The sequence below is a fragment of the Prinia subflava genome, chromosome 8 (genome assembly GCF_021018805.1).
Source record: "Prinia subflava isolate CZ2003 ecotype Zambia chromosome 8, Cam_Psub_1.2, whole genome shotgun sequence".
In the NCBI taxonomy this organism is placed as follows: domain Eukaryota; kingdom Metazoa; phylum Chordata; class Aves; order Passeriformes; family Cisticolidae; genus Prinia; species Prinia subflava.
This window is the reverse complement of record NC_086254.1, coordinates 5,286,757-5,306,971: the sequence shown is the minus strand read 5'-3', so window position 1 is coordinate 5,306,971 and position 20,215 is coordinate 5,286,757. Positions and strand designations below refer to the sequence as shown.

Genomic DNA, 20,215 nt, shown 5'->3' with positions numbered 1-20,215 from the left:
GCTCGCTGCCAGCTCGGGCAGCGCTCGGGGTGTATTCCCGGCCCTGGCCGCGCGTGTCAGAATGAGAAAGCCAAACCCCGCTGAATGCCAAGCGAAGAGTGCTGCAAAGCCCGGAGTGCTTTCTGTCATGTTTTATTTTGAGATGGCAAAGAAGAGCATTCGGAGTGCCGGAAGATAAAGGAGGGTACCGAGTTTGGGTTTCATGTGACAGCACTGAGGCTTTAGAATTACCAGCTGTGCTCAGATGTTTGGGTGTAGGGTTAGAAGGCAGCAAATGGGAAGGGTGAACTTGTCAACAATCCAGCCAGCGAGTCTGTGAGAGGCCAGCTGAGAAGGCACTCACAGGGCACAGGGAATTCTGAAACAGGGAAATTCTGTTATCACCTCTCTGGGCTGGAAGTGGGCACTGTCAGACCTTAAATTTACTATTCCAGACCATGGATAACAAACCTTTACAGAGATAACCCTACTGACTGCCCCACAGGAATGGTTATAATCCATACAAAAGAGTCGAGCTGTGTCTAACGGGCCACATCCTGCAGGACTTGCATTCCCCAAACTCCTCCAGCACAGGTGAGTTCCCCAGGAGACTCCAAATCTTGACCCAAAATGACATGGAGCTAAAGAGGAAAGATTTCCCATTACATTTGGGTCTTTTTTCACACAAAGTTAAATGAACTTTCTCCCCAGAAGGGGGAATGGCTTTCCCCATGGCAAGTTCTCTGTCAGTAATTTGGTTCAGAGATGTCTGTGACTGGGTGCCCATAGATTTGGATCTCCCAGGCTGAGAGCTGTTCCACAAAGCTCCGGTGTGGTCTCATGTTCATTTTGCATTTCAGAAGGTATTTCCAAGCTCTCTGTAAACAGAAGGAAAGTAAAGAAGTGTCAGGAATTGAACAGAAAGTGACTCTTGGGTATTTTCACAAAACAGCTACACTTCAGTCAACACAGCTTGGTATGTGCTCCCTGTGCTGGACAGCAAGAACCTGTGGAGAAGAGTTTGGTACCAAAGTGGGGACAGGCTGGATCCAGATGTGAACATGGGAGAAACCTGTCCCCTCCGTGCTTGCTCTCCTGGATACAAGGACAGCTCAGGCTGCTTTCACTACTTAGTGTTATTCTACTCTGATGGAGCGATGCAGTCCTGGATTTTCTACCCTAAAATGCTGTTCCTTCCACAGATGATGAGCAAAGCAGTGAAGTATCAGCTATGAAGGTTATCACATTTTTGGATTGGTGTGACCTGATGTGGCAGAGCAGTTATGATCTCGCAGTTATCCCACTGTATTAATTACAGCCACCTTAATTAATTGTTAGCTCCAAGTAATCACCTAGAAACTCTGACACACACACAGGGCAGATCCACCAGCATTACTCCAGCTCCATCCCTGGGTTTTCCTGTCAGTGCTCATCTTCTGGCTCGTAAAGGAGCTTGCCCCCTGCACTTGGAGCATTGCTTAAGTGAAATGAGACCAAAGGTCAGCAGATAGTGCTTCATTGGTTTGTTTTTCTAATCTTGCTGATTCTGCAGACTCTGAGGCTGATATTCCAATATTTACTCCTCTGGGTCCACAGTGTGGGTGTCTCTGGTTCCTCTGGACCGCTCAATAGATCTACTCATATTGCTCACTAATAGAATCAGGGGCTGCACATCCCAACTCTGCCTTGCTTTTGCCTTTTGGAAGCTTTCAAAGATCTTTGCCTGGATTGGCTGGAGGATCACACAGAAATCTGTTGCATTGCTTTTGTCTGCAAGAAACAAACTTGTCTGCCAGGGTAATCCCTCAGGAAAGCTTTGCTCAGCCAAGAGTGGGCAAGCACTGCTTTGTCAATATTTTCTCTCTTTTTTGGCATTTAGTAAAATGCTGAGACCAACCTGTTGATGCCAACTGAGAGGAATGGCAAGGCTCAGCCTTTGACTTTTGCATTGCCATTGGAAGCACACTCTGTGATTCAGTGAGCGAGTGGATGTTACCAGCCTGCAGGAGCAGTCACATCTCTGTTAGTGCAGGGACTGAACCCTGAGCCCTGCTGGCACCCTCAGTCCCTAATTATCCACTGGCACACAGCCATGGAAAGAGCTTTCCTCCTACATTAGACATGTTTGCACAAAATCAATCACCTTATCAGATGCAGACCCAGCTTTAGTGAAGTTTGGATCAATCCCTTCAAGCTCCCGAAGTTTCCAAACAAGGGTGAAGTTTTTAAGGAGGGGCTGGTGGGTTGCCATAGGAACTCTCCTGCTCCATGTTAGGAGGCACCAGGAGACGATTCCTGTGTGTTGTAGGCAAAGGGAGAAAGGGAAAAAGGGAGAAAGGGAGAAAGGCCTAGCACCTTTGAAAGGGGAGAGGCCAGCAGGCTCTTGCACAGCCAGGCCATTCCCAGCCATCCTTCATTAATTCCTTTCATTATTCAGAGCTATGGAGCAGCCTGTACTGGCCATCTGACCTGTTATCCCATTCCAGGTTTCTATACAGAAGTGTCTGTGGGAGGGGATTGCTTCTGGAGGAATAAAAAGCGATTTTGGAAGAAGTCAGTGCTGAAGTCAATATTAAATGAGAGCCCAGCAAACACTGGGTTCTGAAGTTCTCTAACACCATGGGATTAAGAGATAGGATTAACTGCAGTAGTTTTCACTCTTTTCCTCAAATTCAGGAGAGAAATACCATGTTCTGTATCCACAGCTTTGCTTTTCTAGCCCTTTAGTTAAGTAGGGAAAACAAAAATATCACAAGTTCTAGAGCAAGGACTCACATCCAAAATCACACCTAAGCCACCTCCTTAATGGTGTAAAGAAGATGCAATCTCAAATCCTATAATCAGTTCCATTATCAGGTGGATATTGTGCATGAAATCCCAGAGAATGTGTTATTACTGCAGCGATGGGGCTTCAGAAGGAGAAATGAAGTGCAGAGGCAGTTTCTGTGGGGCTGTGACAGTGACATACCTGCAGGGAAAAGCGGCAGGAGTGCATCAGATAGGCCATGGTGGCTGTGCTGCTGCGGCTGATCCCCAGGCTGGAGAACACCAGCACTGCTCCCACGTCCAGCTGAGCGTCTGAGGCGAGAAATGCCAATCACAAATCAGTGAGCAGGGAAATGGGGCTTCCCGTGGCAGAGTCAAGCACTAATTCAGTGACAGCTGGCAGGGGGGCTGCAGCCTGAGAGACAGGAGCCCTCAGGAACCCTGACAGCAGCAGATGGGCACTGCCAGCTCCCGTTTCTGCAAGCATTTTCCTTTCTTAAAAATCCACAGTTCAAACATGGCCTTGAAGAGCAGCACCAATGACAATGACCAGACAATGCTTCATTACACGTCAGTGTCACCTTCACATCAGGAGGTCTTTCACGACCTATCAGCTGTGGTCAGCATCACAAACTCTCCCCAAACAGGTCTAAAGGTATTGAAATTTTATTTTGCCTCGAAGGTTGCCTATTTAAATAATAACCTTTTAATTCTTTCTAGACAGAATGATGTTTTTAAAATAGTAGCAACTGAACTCCAGAATTCATAGAGCAAAGCCTTTTCTTTTAGTGCTGTCAAGATGTTTTGTTTGTTCTTTTTTCTCCCCGAGCACTAAGGCAGCATTTTTAAACTCATTTCTATTATGAGATACTAGTTCTGTCCTAAGATGTGGGTAGAATTGGCCTCACTCCAACATACACCTGGCATGAGGACATGCACACTCCTCTTGGAGTATGTGGAGAGCTTTAGTCTCATGTTCTGGTTTGAGTAATGTGCTCTCCACTGCCAAGTAAACAATTCCACTATCAGATAAACAGTGGAACACTTCCACAAGTGCAGCTAATAGACTCTTGTAGCTTGGATTGGAAACAGCCACAAACCATGTGTGGTGTCAGAAGGAAACTTCTGAAATACTGCTGGGATGTGCATGAGGCACAATGAAAGGCAAGTAAGTGAATGTCAACATTCAGGTGCACCAAATAATGAAATTCAGTTCAGGACTAAAAATCATATCTTCAAATGTTGTTTCTTTGTGTGCAGTAGTCATGTCTGAGATTGTACTTGGATTGAAGTCTGTGGGGACAGGGTGGTCTTTTGTTTCTGGCTCTGTCCAGCACAGCTCAGCAGGGCCTTGGTCTGTGGCAGGTGTTATTTGATAAGCACAACAAAAGATAACAACATGGTTGGACAGCATCATGGAGCTGCAGGAGCCATGTCTGCTGTGCAGCTGCAGAGTGTGTTTTTTCTTGCCCTGTCTGATGTAATCAGCTGAAGGCAGGCTCATGCTGTCCAACCTGAAAGTCTTCCTGGGCCCTACAGTGGCTCTGCACTGCAAATCACAGATTATCAATGCCCTGTGCTGAGCTCTCTAATGTCTGTCACACAGGTCCAAATAAAGATCTGGTGGATGAAGATTTGGGCTGGTGAGAGTCAAAGGGTTGCTGCAAAGGAGTAAGAGGGAATCCTGTGAAGCCCTAGTAGATACCCTGCTGCAAAGCCTTTTCAGATTGGGTGGAAAGCTCCCTGCTATCAGAGTGAGGGATCCTTTAAAGTGAACAGGGACATCAAGTCAGATGCCCTGTAAAACCTTCTCTCTGTCCATCAGGCTGCTTAGTGAGGCAGCTCTGGTATCCATCAGGGTGTGGGCTTGCCCTCCTGGGTAAGTCTGGGCTTCCTGTCACTCCCATCTGATATCCTACAGTGAGCAAGGGCTCAGGAATTCCAGATCAGGATCCACTCACCTATGAAATGAGAAATGGTGGGGAAGGAAGAAAAAAGATCTGCTTCGAGTGAATCTGGAACAGACACATGGAGGGACTGACCTTCTTCTGCAAACCTGGAAAAAGAGCACACAAACCACGTGGAGCAGAGAAGCAGCCTTGACAAGATGTGTTTGTTGGAGGCAAGGTGATCATTTTGTTTGCTGTTACACGTGTGAGTTTTTCATCATCATCATTAACATGATAAGGGATGTGTTACAGTGAGGCACAGAGGTGTTTGTAACACAGAACCAGTTCAATCACTGATTTGCCATTTCAATGGTATCAGCAATGATGCCTTAACCTACAGAATAGATAACCCACAGAGAGAGAAATGACAACAATAAACTGAAAGCAGGTGTGCTTTCACAGTGTGTGTTGGCTATTATGTGGAGCCCCCCAGTTCACTTCATGTGGTTTTCTATGGCAGCATCTCCTTCTTCCGATGGACTCAAGAGAACTCACGGGGCAAAAAATTGGTGAGGAATTTCCAAAATGTGGAAGCACATCATGCAGCAGGCATGGGAATATTACCCACAGTGCAGAGATATTCCTCTGGAGCCAAAGGCATGAGAAATGTCTGCTGGTGCACATGTCCTGGGGTGGGTAACTGGATTTGTTACTTTGTTTGGGTCACCACCTTGAGAAATGCCACTGGGTGTTTCCTGTGTGAAATTGCATTTCCAGCCAGGCCTGCAGACTGAGCTGACTGGTCATGGACAGATCAGGTAAGGAAGGAAGACCAAAAATGTGACATATTGGTGATTTAGCTTTTACACTCATGTGTTGGTAAGATTTTGCTCTGAAAGCTATTTAGAGATACAGTTTTTTCCTGAAGAGTGGTGGTATGTGATAGACTTGAAATACCAATGGCTTCCCATTCCTCCTCTTCCCCAGTTCACCTGTGGCACAGTCAAGGGCTGCAGGACTGTGTTGCTGTTGTGCTAACTCTGGAGCAGAAATGAGAAAACTGAGCATGAAATGGCATTGGAATCTGCACAGAGGTTTACTTGGAAGGCCACAGGCATGGACTCCTCTGCCAATAAACTCTGTGTCACCTCATTTTTTCACATCACAGACTCTAGTGAGGGTAAGCCTTGAACAGTTTAACTTACAGTGTTACAGGCTGTTCAGAAACATTGACCAGTGCTTTGATCTTCAGATCTTTCTGAATTTGTTCATCACTAGCCTGTTTGAAATTGCCCATATATAGCTTTGCAGGCAGTATTTCTACAGGGTATGGCTGGAAGGTGTCCAGTTCCTGCCAGAAAGAAACCACAGGCTCAGGTTAGAGAGTGTCTTTGCTCCCATTAGCTCGATAAGTTCTTAAACAGAAGTCATGTGAAGAGTTGAACAGGCACTTAGTCAGCAGCCCATGACATATTTTAGTGTAATGATTCATTCTATCACCTGGATGTGCTGTATATTGAAATCTTTGCTAGTTTTACTGAGAATGATTAACAGCCTCACTGTTGTTGTGGCACTACTTGAGGCAAATCCCAACTAAACAGGAGGTGGAACACATCCTTTCATTGTCTGGAGGGGCTGCAGCACGACAGATTCATTTGATGTTCTCCCTGGTTCCTGTTTGCAAGGCTAAATGAGATCATCTGCCACCTGCAGAGCTGCAGGTGCCCCGGGGTGGCACAGCACAAATCTGCAGCTGCATCTGGTGGCAGCAGTGTGGAGACTGAGAAGGAAAACACACGAGCAGCCAACAGTGCCTCGATGTCCCCAAGGGGTACGAGGGTATGTGGATACCTGGGTCCTGCTCCAGGGGCACAAAGGAGCACAGTAACAATTTAAAACTTAAATTGAGAGGCAAGGAGGTGCCTGTGTCCAGCTGAGTCTGAGGGGAAGCTCAGCAGTGACTTGCCCTTCACAGAGCAGCACAAAGTGAATTGATTTTCTCTCCTGTGCTGTAGCATCCACAGGTTAGCACCGTGTCATGGGCTATTTCCTGGGAACTAGAAGGGAACAATGGGAACAAAATACACCTTGGAATGAAATGCTTTGTTGTCCAGCACTGTCTTAACCTGCCCTGCCTGTCCTAAATGTGCAATAAAGGGTAATTGTTTCTCATAAACTAAATAGATTGCTGTTTATAGGTGAAACCAAGCAATCAGGACACAGTGTTTGAGAGGATGGCTGTTTTCTTCCTGGGCCTGTTGAAACAAGGCACTAGCACTTGCTTTGTGACCCTTCCCAATGCAAAGGCATGGATCACAGTGCTTGGTAGGAATTGTACTTCTGTTTGAAAACATTTGCTGTGTACTATGCCAGATAACCACATGTGAGAGAGCAGCCTGCTTCTTGTCATCATTTGCTGCTGTTTGTTCAGTTATCTGTACTCTCCGCAGGCCAATTTTGGGGTTATCAGGGGAACATTCCCAGCTTGTTTCCATGAACTTCCTATCACGCAATAGGAGAGGAAAAAGTGTGGCTGTAAAAGAAGTCTCTCAGTGGTGAGACTCAGAGCAAGCACAGTAACTCAAATTACATTTAATTCCTCTGTCTGAAATTACTGTGATACCAGGTTTGCAACACCATCTAACCTGGATTCAGCAGCCATCATCAGTTGAATATGAAGGTCTTCTACTTGGAAATTAGTCTCATCTCACCTGAGGCATCCACAGTGTCTTCTGGCTCCTGAGGAAAGTGTAACAAGCTGAAAAACGCTTGTACCCTCCCTTCAGGAGGAGCACGGGGTGGCGAGTGAACTGCTCCAAGTTTCTGGCATGGAGAAGGGCATCTCCTTCCCCAGCACCTAAAGAGACCAAAGAGCTGTTTGCCTGGGCAGGTTCAGTCTCCATCTGCCTCCCTGACATCCTCAGCAAATCCCTTTTCATTCCATCTGATGCTCTGGAGAAAACTTTGTTAAAAGCTTGACTTATTCTTTTCCTGTTGCTGCAGGTCAGTTACAGGGGGTGCTGCTTTTCCCCTCTCTCATCCTGATCTTTTATTCCTCTCCTGGTTTCTTTTCTAGGGCCAGATTTCTTTTCCTCTCCTCATTTTTCTTTGGGAAATGCTTGTAATAAGGTCCCATAATAGAGAAGTTTTATTAATTTAAATTTAATAACATTAGTTTTATGGAGGCCCTTTTCTTTAGTCTGCTTTAGGCAAACAGGGAAAAAAGGAAGTGTCTTAAATAAAATTTTCACAAATGTTTTAAACACTCCCTCAATGAAGTAGATTATGTGAGATGGCTGCTCCTCCTCCCAAGGAATACATCCTGCTTCCCTCTAGCTATGTCTGCTTCAGAAATAGATCAGCACAATAGAAACCCAGTTCTGATTCTTCACACCTTCCCTTTCCTGCCCCAGCACTGAGCATTTAGGAACCTGCTTGCTTTATTCATTGCTCTTACACACCCACTTGTTTTTTCTTTAAAAAGTGGTGCAAATCTTTCCTAAAACTCCTGTGGCCTTTGTAAAGCTCAAACAAACAGAAGTGTTCTGCTCACAGCAGATCTCCTTGCCAAGGGATGTGTGAAATCCAAACACTTCCATGGTTCAAGGAAGACTGAACAATGCCATGGAAAAGTTTCCAGGACTTCACATCTCCTGGTGAACTCCATCAAATCACTGTCCTCATTAAAGGTAAATATTTTTATATATCATGAAGTGAAAGCCCTTTGTGACCCTCAGAGAAGGAAGTACTCACTCTGGGAACATGTGGAACCTGAGCTGCTGCTTTCAGTCTCTGAAGAAGCATTGCTCCCTGAAAGACAATGGTTGGACAAGCCAAATCTCAGGGAAATGGGGCAAAAAAAGAACCCATTCCTCACATGCAACAAGGAGCTTCAGAGGATCATCCACACATGGGAAACCAGGGCTGCCAGGATACTTTGAAATAAAATCTGAATTTTTGGAGCCCGAGAACATGCATAACACAGTGAAAAAACAGGTAGAGCACAGTTTTTCACACAAAACTGGGAGCATTTACTTCTTTTCCAACAAGCTTACAAAATCAAATGAGGAATGGGAAGAATCTCTATCCAGCAGTGAGGTCTGGACTGACATGGCTCACACGTACCTGGTTCTATCTCCTCCTCCTGATGGTCAGTGCAGCCCAAAAAGTCAGTGTCGTGGTCATACACCACACAGAACCTGACATAGCCCAGCTCCTCGGTGTTCGGGATCAGATACTGCCCCGCAGGATTCTACCAAAATCACAGAGGAATTCCATCAGGAGCACGGCTCCGCTCCTCCCTGGTGGCATCAACACTCCTGACACCTCGTAAGTTACAACTCTCTAACTACGTGTTGGGTTTGTGCGTGTGGGTGGACACGACACTGACAGCCCCGGTTCGAAGTCAGGGATGATGCAAATCACGCTGATTGCTCCACCAGCAGCAGCGGTGCAGATGCCAGCGCTGTCCTTGTGAGGCAAGGCTGCACTGCGTGAGCTCTTGTGCAATGTTTTTCCTGATATTCAGCTCCTGTGTGCCAATCCTTCACGCTGCTGGAGCCACCTTTGCTTTGTGACAGAATACATCCCCCCAGTGGCAGCCGCGGGGCACGGCCGAGGCAGGGCAGGGTCTTTTCCCGTGGGTTTCCAACCAGGTTTGGCTTCCTGCTAATTGCTAAATCCAGGGATGGTTCACACAAACAGCAACCCCCTCACCAGTTCAATCCTTTGGGCTGTAATAATGTGGCTCTCACTGAATTCACGCTGAGAACGGGCATCTGAAAAAAACCCAACCAAGACAGAGCAATTAGATTTTAAAAGTGGAATCCTCTTTGTATTTTGTCAGTGGGAATTCAGGCACTGGCTCTGATCACTCAGAGAAAGAGATTTGGAGATGTGGCACTTGAGGATATGGTTTAGGGGTGGTTATAGTGTTGCAGGGTCAGCTCCTGGACTGGATGAACTTGAAGGTCTTTTCCAGCCTTGGTGATTCTGTGATTTGTTTTTTTTGAAATGAGATCTTCTGGTGTGGGTATAACAAACTCCAGGGCTGATGTGAGTGTGTGTGTAACACCAAGAACTAACCAGCAGTGTTAGTCCTGACCCAGGTGTGCTCCTGCAGCATTCCCGGCATCAATCCTGTGCTCTGCCCTGTGCCTGCTCTGACCTGCCAGCAGCTCTGCCTCTGCTGCTCCAGAGCTGTGGAGAGGGGCACTGGACAGACCCCAACCTCACTCCCAAACTGGCTAACTCCCTCACCAAAACATTTAATTGCAATATCAGGCACCCTTCTGGGGATATTTGCACTGTGCAAAATGGAAGTGGTTATCAGGAATCTTTGTGTAATGGTTGAGAAATCTATCCCAGTTCTAAAAGCTCTGGGAACAGCAGGGGACAGTCTGTATCCATAGGGCTGAAGAGAGCAGGGGAACCTGAGCATGAGGAAAGCCAAAGCAGCACCAGGTCAGGGCAGCTGAAATGGGATGGGAGGAAGGTCCCACGTGCCAGGCCCCAGAAATGACGAGAAGGGATGTGTGTGCTTTTCCTCACAAGCCCCGTTGGCTCAGGATATCTGCCAGGGCTGAGCACAGTGACTGGCTGCAGGCAGGGACAGGGACGGCAGGGAGGGACAGGCAAGGGCAGGGAGCAGCAGGGGCAAGAGCAGGAACTGGGGCAGGCAGGGGCAGAAGGAGCAGGCCGGGGGAGCGGCTGGCAGGGAGAGGGACAAGGCAGGGACAGGGACAGGGACAGGCAGGGACAGGGACAGGGACAGGGACAGGGACAGAGACAGGGACAGGGACAGGGACAGGGACAGGGACAGGGACAGGGACAGGGACAGGGACAGGCCTGTGCCGCGGCCTCACCCAGCAGGCACAGGTAGTTGGGCTCCGTCAGCCGCGATCTCCACCGGTACTGGTTGATGATGTTGTAGAGTTGTCGGGGCTCGCAGAACATTACCCCCGCCATCCCCTATCCGCCCGGCTGTCGCCGACTATCGCGACACCACGCACGCCCCTCTCCGCCCGGCTGCAGGCAGCGACGCCCGCCGGTCTCCAAGGTTACCTCAGGCGGAATCTCGCGAGAGTTCCCCCCTCGCTTCCCGCCGCGGGCGACAGTCTCGCGAGAGCGGCGGGCGGGGCCGCGCAGGCGCCGCGCAGGCCGTGGAGGTCGTTGGAGTCACCGGTGCCGCCGCTCGCTCGCCGCCGTGCCCGCCATGCTGTCCCGCCTCAGCACCGCCACCGCCACCGCCCTGCGCCGCGGCATCGCCACCTCCGCACAGGTACACCGCCCGCACGGCGACACTGCCCCCCGCGCCTCGGCCTGAAGCCCCGCGCTTCCTCCCCGGTTCTGGGGCTGCTGCGGAGCGCGGGGGGAAGGCGGGGAGGAGCCCCGGTGCTGCTCAGTGAGGGGGTTGCAGAGCACAGGCTGTGCCCGGTGAAGGGGTGCAGGGCGGGGATGCAGGCTTGGTTGTTCTCCATTCTGGGCCTGCAGGGCCGGGGTTGGACATAGTTCCTGCTCCGGGGCTCGCGTGGAACGCAGGCCCTCGCTGAGGGGCTCCGAGGCCGGGAAGCAGCCCCGGTCCTCCTCGGCTGTGCAGCCCTCGGTCTCCTCGGTGAGGGACTGCGGGGCCCGAGTGCAGCCCAGCCCCTCCTCGGAGTGGGGCTGCGGGGCTGGAGTGGAGCCCGGGGAGGGCCCCATACCCTCACTGAGGGATTGCGGGGCCGGAGAGCAGCCCAGGGCCTCAATGAGGGGACTGTGGAGCTCGGGACCTCCCCATTGAGGGGCTGCAGGGCTCGGGTGTATCCTAGAACTGCTCGGGGAGGGTTTGGGAGCATGTGCCGGTGCCTCAGGCAGGGGAGAGGGCGCGGGGAGGTTGCGGAGCGTGGCTCGGGGGTCTCGGTGCTGGGTGTCCCGGGCTGTGCCCGCTGACAGCAGCACCGTGCTGGGGCCGTGCCCCTGCGGCTCTTCCACCCTGCTCCAGCCACGCTGCGAGTGTGATAATCCTGTATGGACTCCCTCTCTGATGGTGTGCAGAGCGTGATGGGCTCGCTGCTTCCCTCCTGTAGTGCAAAAATGCCCCTGAGTTCCGAAGGTGTTAAGAACTAAAGCTGCTGGTGGGGTTTAGCAGTAATCCTTCATGTACCAAAATCCACTGTGCTGGCTTCAAGGCACTGCTGCTGTGGCTGCACAGATAGAGACTGACCTCTATCCAATGTTAATAGTCCCGGTGGGATGTAAAAGAGTGATTATTGCTGCTATAAAGATGTGCTGTACAGGAGAGCCTTGTCTAAGTCTTTTAATGGGAGCTGTATTTATTAGCAGTGAGGTTTTGACCCCGCGGTGTCAGCTCAGTCACAAATGGGGTTCAGCAGTTACTCATGCCAGACTTTGCTTCCTCTTAAAGAGTTTTATGCAAATTTATATTTGTTACAATAGCAAGAAAACTGGGGTGAGATTAGTCTGGTCCAGTTATTGGGTAGATTATTTCCCGTCATAGAACAGTAATTAAGCTGTTAATGAAGAGACGTGGAGCTATTATGGCTTTTATCTTGGAAGATTGTGATAAAGAATGGCTTTCTCAGCAGTAATTGCTTGTTATATCTCCAGAGGAGTTCTCCATCACTTTGGCAGTGTTGCAGTTTAAGGTTGTTCTGGCCCCTGGAAGGAGTTTTCCTCCTGTTGAGCAACACTTAGCAAACAGGCATGTGTGAGAGAAATTACATCCTGCCAGTCAGTACCTGAGTTAGGAGAAAATTCGTTCACAGGGCAACCAAGCAGAGTTGATTTTACTTGATTCTCAACCACATGATCAAAGGTGAAAATTGTAGTCACTTATAGTCTCAGTCCTTAGTCTTGAGGCATCTGCAGGTACTGTTTTGGATTTATATCAGATGTAAACATTTTCCTTACATATATGCAGTAGTTACTACATTTCTTGTAGTCCATTAAATGTATTGATTGGCCAAATGGAAGGCTTTTTTTTTTTTGATACTGGCAAAGTAAACTAGAAAAAATACAAACCAGATTTGCCCTAAATCAGTCCTGGGCCCACAAGGTGGCAGGTATTAGTCTCAGGCAGGCATTTCCATTAGGAGAAGGGTGATCCTTTGGGTTCCTTTGCCTTAGCCTTGCTTCCTTTTTGAGCTTCAGATCACAGGTAACCATTTCCTCCAATAAACCTGCAGGATCTCTGGGAAGCTGCTGTGAGGGTCATTTTCTGTAGGCTTAAACTATCAAGTTTGCATAGTGCTTGGTAAAAAATTGAGAAACACAACTAAAAGTAAAGAAAGAGTGGTGAAATCCCCGAGGTCACTGCTGAGGGGGGCATAACTGCCAGAACAGCTCTCCAAACGTGTTTGTTGTGTCTTTTGCACAGAACAATGCCAAGGTGGCAGTGCTGGGTGCCTCGGGGGGCATCGGGCAGCCCCTGTCCCTGCTGCTGAAGAACAGCCCTCTGGTGAGCAAGCTGAGCCTCTACGACATCGCTCACACTCCGGGTGTGGCCGCCGACCTCAGCCACATCGAGACCAAAGCCAGTGTCAAAGGTATTTGGGAATGGCCTGAGTTCCAAAGGGATCCTCCCACAGGGCTGGCTCTGACCCTGAACGCCCCTTGCTTGTGAGGGGAAATCTTCACCCACTGATCCTGAAGCCCAGTATCCATTTAAGTAGCTTTTTCCTCAAGCAGTGAATGATTAATTAAGGTTTAGCTGATTAGATTGATGTGTATGGAAATGAAAATGGGCTGTGGTTGCACTGTTGAAGGGGAAGTTGTGACATCTGGCAGGGAACATACAGTGAAATTATCTCAGAGTACTGAATTTTAAAAGTTTGACTAGAAAAGGTTTAACACTCCCTGGGTGTCCGTGTGAATTCCATGTGTTTCTTTTCTCTTAGTTTCTGACTAAATCAAGACTTAATCTGCTCATCTTTCTTTTATCTGAAGGTCACCAAAAGGTGACATTTTACATGAATGTGCCAGTCTGGAGTTCTTTGGGGGCACTGACTAGTGCCAAGGTTTTGGAGAGTAAATACACATAGCAGGAGGAATTGGGAGTTTGGAAAACAGGTGAATGTGAGATTCTCACCACACTGATTCTGTAGGTTTTGAAACAAGGATACAACATCAAATAGGATCCATCCATCATTGTGTTTCTTTGCTTTTCAGCATTAAGCCTAAATTGAAGGTTAGATTTAAAAAAGGACTTGGATGCCTCTGGGCATGATTTTATACTTCAAAGTGTCAGCTATTTAATAACTGTCAAAAACATAATGCTTGAATGTCTTCTATTTCAGGCTTCATGGGACCTGAGCAGTTGCCAGAATGTCTGAAGGGCTGTGAGGTTGTTGTTATTCCAGCGGGAGTCCCGAGGAAACCAGGTAGGTTCTCTTTGTTGGAAAGCCCCAGGGCTGCTTTGAAGTGGATCTCTGCAGTTCTGCTGCTCAAACAGGGCTGTGTCTGTGGGGGTGTGAGGGGTCTGTTAATGCCCCTGCCTCAGAGCTCTGTGTGCTGTCAGGCAGCTCATTCAGCCTCTCTTAGACTGTCCCTTGTGAAATGGGCTAAATTGATTTCTGGAGTTCCTTCTTGGGGCTGAGCTGCAAAGTCTTTTCAGGCAAGTGATCCTAAATCTCCTGTAGTGTTTCTTGTCCCAGAGCAATGCTCAAGGAATAAAAACTGGTTCTTTGTTTCATTTCTCAGCAGAAGAGAAATAATCCATTTTGTTTTGTGCCAATTGTACAGCAACTTTTGGGGTCAGCTCCGAATAAATGCTGTTAAGCCTTCCTAGAATGTTTCTGACCTGCTCCATTTCCTCTCTGTTTTCCAGCATCCTATTAGGAACATAACAAAATTCTAGACTTTGATGCCTAGCTCTTCCTAAATCTTCATTTTTCAAATTTCATTTTTCGTTGCTGCAATAGAAATAAGGGGTAGCACTCACAACAGCCAGCAATATTTTGCACACAGCAGTTGGCATTTAAACTATAGTTGTAGAAGTGATTTAAAAGAGGGAGGAGAATTTATCTAGGGGGCAGTTGTGCTGCTCTGAGCACCTCTGGTGTGGGTTGTGTGGTCACAGTGTGCTTCAGGCACTCAGTGAAGTGGGTTCTGACAGTGGGCAGTTGTGCTGGTTGTTCCTGGAAAGGGCTGATGTCTTTATTAGTGAGAGGAGTGACCTGTGGAGCCAGTTCATTACTGCAGCTGGAGAATTTGTTCTTGATCTGTGAAACCAGAAGCTGATGTGTGCCTGTCCAGAGCAGAAAATTGGATTTTTATTGGATTTCCTGCCCTTGATGGTAACTTCAAATCCTGCCCTGGCTGTGTTTTAGGTATGACCCGTGACGACCTGTTCAACACCAATGCCAGCATTGTTGCCTCTTTGACATCTGCCTGTGCAAAGCACTGTCCAGAAGCCATGATCTGTATCATCTCTAACCCAGTAAGTGTTTTCTGGAGACTTTGGAATGCAGAGGAAAAACCTCACCAAATTCCAGATACTAGAGTATACCGATTACTAGAGTAATCCAAATTCCTGCTAATTTTGACCAGTATCTTTAAAGTCTGCAGTATATTTGCAGAAAAGCCTGGTTCTACTAATCCATTTTTCTTGGCTATATTTAATTCAGGGAAAACTTGGATGTAAAAGTGCTTAATATCTCCAAGTCTATGTGACTGGTTATCATGAAAGCTGCTGTATTAGCTGGGATAAAAGCCTTAGCTTGCTAAGGGAGGAGCCTTTGTAATGGGAATGAACAAATTTATTGTCTTAATGGTTATTTAAAATTAATGATTTTTATTCCAGCCTGACTGTAAATTGCTCTTCAATTTAGGCATTAAAGTAATTGGCTACAGCTGATTGCAAATTGGAAGTATAGTTCAGGTTTTTAATTGGCCTGTTAAGTTCATGCATTGGCTTTGTTATTAAACTGCTTTTAATCAGTGCTTGCCTGTTCTTGCCTGTAGGTAAATTCAACCATCCCAATAACTTCAGAAGTCTTCAAGAAGCACGGTGTGTATAATCCCAACAAAATCTTTGGTGTTACGACCCTGGACATCGTCAGAGCGAATACTTTTGTGGCTGAACTAAAGGCAGGTCATGGTTAACGTGCAGGGGGAGGGATACTGCCTGCTTTGATCATCAGATCTATAAAGAAGTGCTTCCAAAATCACTGCAGAGAGCCAAAGGAGCTCGAATTTCTGTGTAGCTAGAGGCAATGATTGCCTGTCTCCTTTATTTAAAGGAGCCTGAAGATAAGGTTTCTTGCAAAATGTGGTTCAAGAGACTTTGACCTTTCCTTTTCATAGCTGTGCCCTGCAAGTGAGCTGTGTGTTGGCCTTAATTCCCTTGGCATTCCCAACCCTGCCATGCAGCCAGAGGAGAGGGTCGAGTTGTGGTGTGTGTTTGCAAGTCAGACTCTGCTGTGTGTCACAGGATACTCCACAAAGTATCAGGAGCTGTAACACGTTACTGCTCTTAACAGCCCTGCTGGTGTTTATGTTGTGCTGCTCTTTATCCAGCCCTGCAGTAATAATATCCTGTAACTCTATGAAGTGGTCAGAGGAACCCAGAGTTCTGCCCTGTAGATGTGGCTTTGTCCCTGCAGTGCAGCTGCCTCTGGAACTCCTGCCCTGTGTGTCCTGATATCCAGGGCAGAGAGTGCAGTGTGGTGTTTTCTCTTGTTCCGTGTGCTTCAGAAACTGGAAAGTTTCATGTTTCCTTTAGGGCTTGGATCCAGCTCGAGTAACTGTTCCGGTTATTGGTGGCCATGCTGGCAAGACCATCATCCCTCTGATCTCTCAGGTGAGCCAGGGTGACAGCTGTGTGTGGCAGCACACTCGTCAGCATGTTAGGGTTGGTATAAAGTGCCTTTGGGATGGCAGGAGTGTGCTAGGATAGAGCACAGAGAGTCTTTCCTGCTCTCTTGGCTGCTTTCCTTCTGGGATGGGGTGCAGGATGAGGTGGAAGGCAACAATCTAAATCTGAACCCCTCTGGGTAGTGTGAGTAGTTCCAGCTTTCCTCCAAAGGAGTTTAGGATAAGAACTGAGGGGTAGTGTGAGTGTTCAGGTGTCCAGCACTGTTTGTGACAGGTATCTCATGACAGGAGTACCTGGCTTCAGGAGAAAAATTGAACTGATTTTGCTGTGGTGGGCTGGAAACCCCAGCTGAACCTCCAGCATTGAAAGGCACAGCGCAGGATGCCTGACTGGTAGTCTGGCCCTGCAGCCAGGCTGAAATGCAGTTCTAAAGCAGGTGCAGTCTCGTGGGGAGATGCTGGGACGTAGCCAAGGAGCAATCTGTAACAAAGTGGGGAAAGCTGTGCTCTAAGTGGGGAATAAGGTATCCTTTACAGAAGGGTTTTCTTGGGAATGAGAGCAAGGGCTTTGGAGCAGCTGAATGCTGAGAGGTGCTTTGGTTAAAGAGTCCATTGGGGCAGACACAACTGTGCTTAAGCTGTGCTTAAGCTGGTGTAGCTGCATCTGAAGGTTCAGTGAATTCCTAAATACTGCTGGGAAACTGGATCTTTCATAAGGCTCAACCTCCATAATGCCACGGTGACCCAAATATTTACAAGATGACTTTCAGACATTCCTAATGCTTGGAGGGTGTCTGTAGTGCACAGGAGCACGCAGCAGTGAGGAGCCATGGCCAGCCCTGGTTTGGCTGTGAAGCTGTGGTTGGTCCCTGAGGAAGCTGGGCATGGCTGGGTTCCTGCTCCAGGCTGTGCAGTAACCCCAGCTCTGATGGCTTTTGCAGCTGGTCAGTGTCACACAAGCTGTGAGCTGGGGGAACACATTTTGTTCAGTTGAGAACTGTTGGTAACAACTGCAGTGGCACAAAATATATTGTGTGCTTTTTGCTGAATCTGGAGAGGTTCTGGTATTGGTAGTAACTTCTTTTTTCCCATCCAGTGCACACCAAAAGTGGAGTTCCCTCAGGATCAGCTGGAGAAGCTTACAGCAAGAATTCAGGAAGCTGGGACTGAAGTTGTCCAAGCTAAAGCAGGAGCAGGTGGGTTCTTGAGTAAAGCTTGCAAGTAATTCTTGTTGACTGTAGGGCTGCAGTCCTCTGCAGTTTAATCTCATTTACAGGTTAGGAACTGCTGGTTGTCAATCTCACTGCTCTGCTCTGTCAGCTGCTGCCTGGGCTGTGCTGCTAGAAACAGCTCAGTTAGACTAAATTTTAACTGATCCTCCACCACCTTTGGCTTTAAAAGAATCTTGTCTGTCAAATTAAGCTGTTTCTTTTATAAATCTGGTCAATTAGATGCATGTAGCTGGCCAAAAGCTGCTGCTTTATCTAAGTGGCCGTGAGCTTGAAGTCAATGACACTGCATTATTCTTGTTTTGTAAACACACCAGTATGGAAACCTTTGATGCTAAAGTAGGTATCAGATTTCAACGTGGTCTGTTCTGAGAGTGGTTTAACTCTTCCAGGATCTGCCACCTTGTCCATGGCCTATGCTGGTGCTCGATTTGTGTTCTCCCTGCTGGATGCCATGAGTGGAAAGCAGGGGGTTGTTGAGTGTGCCTTTGTTCGATCGGACGTGACAGAGGTCCCATACTTCTCTACACCTCTGCAGCTGGGGGTATGTACTGCACATCACAAGCCTTGCAAACAGCAGCTACTGGCTGTGTCGTGTGGGTTTTACTCAGTGGTTTCAGTTTAGCTGAATGCCTGCTAGTGCTGGAGTGAACAGCTGAGTGTGCCTTTAAGATCCTTTAAGAGTCTGCAATATTTGGGTGTGATACTTCGGCACATAGCTCAGCTTGACAGGGGTGCTGCTGCTTTTATCTGCTCTTAGACTGCAGGTCACTGAGTAACCAGAGGTTCAGACCTGCCTTAAGAGGTCATGCCTGCTTTAAGTCGGGTCTGTTTACTCTGGGCTTTCATATAATTAATCAGAGTCAGCAATCCTGTCTCCTCAGCTTGATCTGCTGCAAGCAAATCCGCAGAAACTGAGGCACATGGGGAGCTACAGCATGGATTAGGATTAGTAGCTTGCTTTCAGGACCTCTGCTGAACTCTGAAAGGAGTATTCCTTTTGTCACCCATACCCTGGGGGAGTGGTGGAAAACAATGTGCTGCAGGCCTGTGTGACTGCTGGGATGCAGAGGGTGGTGGTTGCTGCCTTAGGGGCAAGCTGGTGAGGGGATGGAAGCAGAGGGGTATTAAGAGGGAATGTAAACATCTTGAAAAGCTGGGAGAGTCACTCTGAGGCAGTTTGAGATGGCAAGCAAAGGACATAGACCAGAGGAGATCCTCTTGCCAGATGGTGGGTGTGGAGTTAGGAAGGATCAGTTGGAGTCAGTCTCCTCTTGCAGGAGCTGCTGGGTTGGCTTCTGGTTTCCCACATGTGAACAGTGAATGAGAAGTTTGTGAGGGCTGTAGAAGTTGCCACAAGAGGCAACTAAGAGGTACTAAGAGGCTTCTGAGGCTTTCCAGGAGGCACAGGGTTGGCAGACTAGAAATGACACAGGTGCCAGGCTGGGTCTCTGTCTCAGCTTAATACTTAGTGTCAGAGCTGTTAAGCTATTCTTTAGGTCATTCAATGAATGGTTAATCCCTAAATCCTCTTTCCCTCAGAAAAAAGGAATTGAGAAGAACCTAGGCCTTGGCAAGCTCTCCCCCTTTGAAGAGAAGATGGTTGCTGCGGCCATGTCTGAGCTGAAGGCTTCTATTAAGAAAGGAGAGGAATTTGCAAAGAACTTCAAGTGAAGACTTGATGATGGAGAGGAATTAACTTCCTTAATTTATTAAGGCATCATGTCACTTTACGACTTCTGACTCAAAGCTCATGCTTTGATTGAAGTCTGTCTGTATTAGCTTGATGCTTGTTGCCAGTGCAGAGTCTAATCATCAATAAAAGGGCCTCATTTTTTCAGTGTACCATGTGGAGTTGTCCTGGTGTGCTTGTCCTTTGGGAGGTGGAGGCTGCAGGTCTCTGAGAGGGGATTGGTTTTAGCAGGGGTGAAGTAGCCTTGGAAAGGGGTGAACTGATTGCTGCTGCCTGGGTTTAACTCCTTGCTCAGCACAGCCCCTGGGAACCAGGTGTGACCAGATCAGGATGGGTGTAGGGGCTGCACAAGGATAACTGAGTGAAATGATCCAAAAGGTGTTTTTTCAGGAGGTGGCACTACCTCGTTACCTTGTACTACCTTAATCTCTTATGTAATTTGATTTTAAAGGAGTTAGTGAAAGAGCACAATGTTTGAAACGTCAGTCCTGCACTAAGACAATAATTAAACTGCTGAGAGCAACTTCTTTCTAGTTAGGAACAAAAGCCTTGATTTAGCATCTCCATAAATTTCTCTTACATTCATCCTCTTGTGAATATAAAAATAAATGTCTGCGAGAAGATGGTGATGACGAGTTCTGTTGCTGACTTCTTTGAAGGTAAGCTTTAATGAAGGAAGCTATTAATTCACTCTTCCTCCGTGCTCTGCGCTGCTTACGCTCTTGCTTTGAATTGCTCTCATCCGTGTAGGTTGAGTTCTGAGTTGAACAGACTTTATTTTAATGAGTGAAGGAAAAGCCAAAGCCCAGCACCTCTGGAGGAGCTGAGGTGAATGTTGGTTTGAG

General features: G+C 47.8%; 2 protein-coding genes across 3 annotated transcripts; one reads left to right on the top strand and one right to left on the bottom strand.

Moving 5' to 3' along the window:
• Positions 1 to 27: 27 nt before the first annotated feature.
• STYXL1 (serine/threonine/tyrosine interacting like 1) lies at positions 28 to 10,709 on the bottom strand. Of its 2 annotated transcripts, XM_063402494.1 has the most exons (9): positions 10,499 to 10,706; positions 9,351 to 9,412; positions 8,760 to 8,886; positions 8,388 to 8,444; positions 7,346 to 7,491; positions 5,840 to 5,985; positions 4,707 to 4,801; positions 2,948 to 3,057; positions 28 to 857 (listed from the first exon to the last, which is right to left on the bottom strand). In XM_063402494.1, the coding sequence occupies exons 1-9, from the start codon at positions 10,599 to 10,601 to the stop codon at positions 726 to 728; spliced, it is 978 nt and encodes a 325-aa protein (XP_063258564.1). In that variant the 5' UTR covers positions 10,602 to 10,706; the 3' UTR covers positions 28 to 725. The 2 variants fall into 2 exon arrangements, with proteins under 2 accessions (XP_063258564.1, XP_063258565.1); XM_063402495.1 differs by lacking the exon at positions 5,840 to 5,985 and having other exon boundaries at positions 10,499 to 10,709.
• A 39-nt stretch (positions 10,710 to 10,748) lies between these two features.
• MDH2 (malate dehydrogenase 2) lies at positions 10,749 to 19,522 on the top strand. Its single transcript, XM_063402493.1, has 9 exons — positions 10,749 to 10,914; positions 13,012 to 13,180; positions 13,931 to 14,014; positions 14,963 to 15,072; positions 15,597 to 15,722; positions 16,357 to 16,434; positions 17,545 to 17,644; positions 18,070 to 18,221; positions 19,220 to 19,522. The coding sequence occupies exons 1-9, from the start codon at positions 10,849 to 10,851 to the stop codon at positions 19,349 to 19,351; spliced, it is 1,017 nt and encodes a 338-aa protein (XP_063258563.1). The 5' UTR covers positions 10,749 to 10,848; the 3' UTR covers positions 19,352 to 19,522.
• The last annotated feature ends 693 nt before the right edge of the window (positions 19,523 to 20,215 follow it).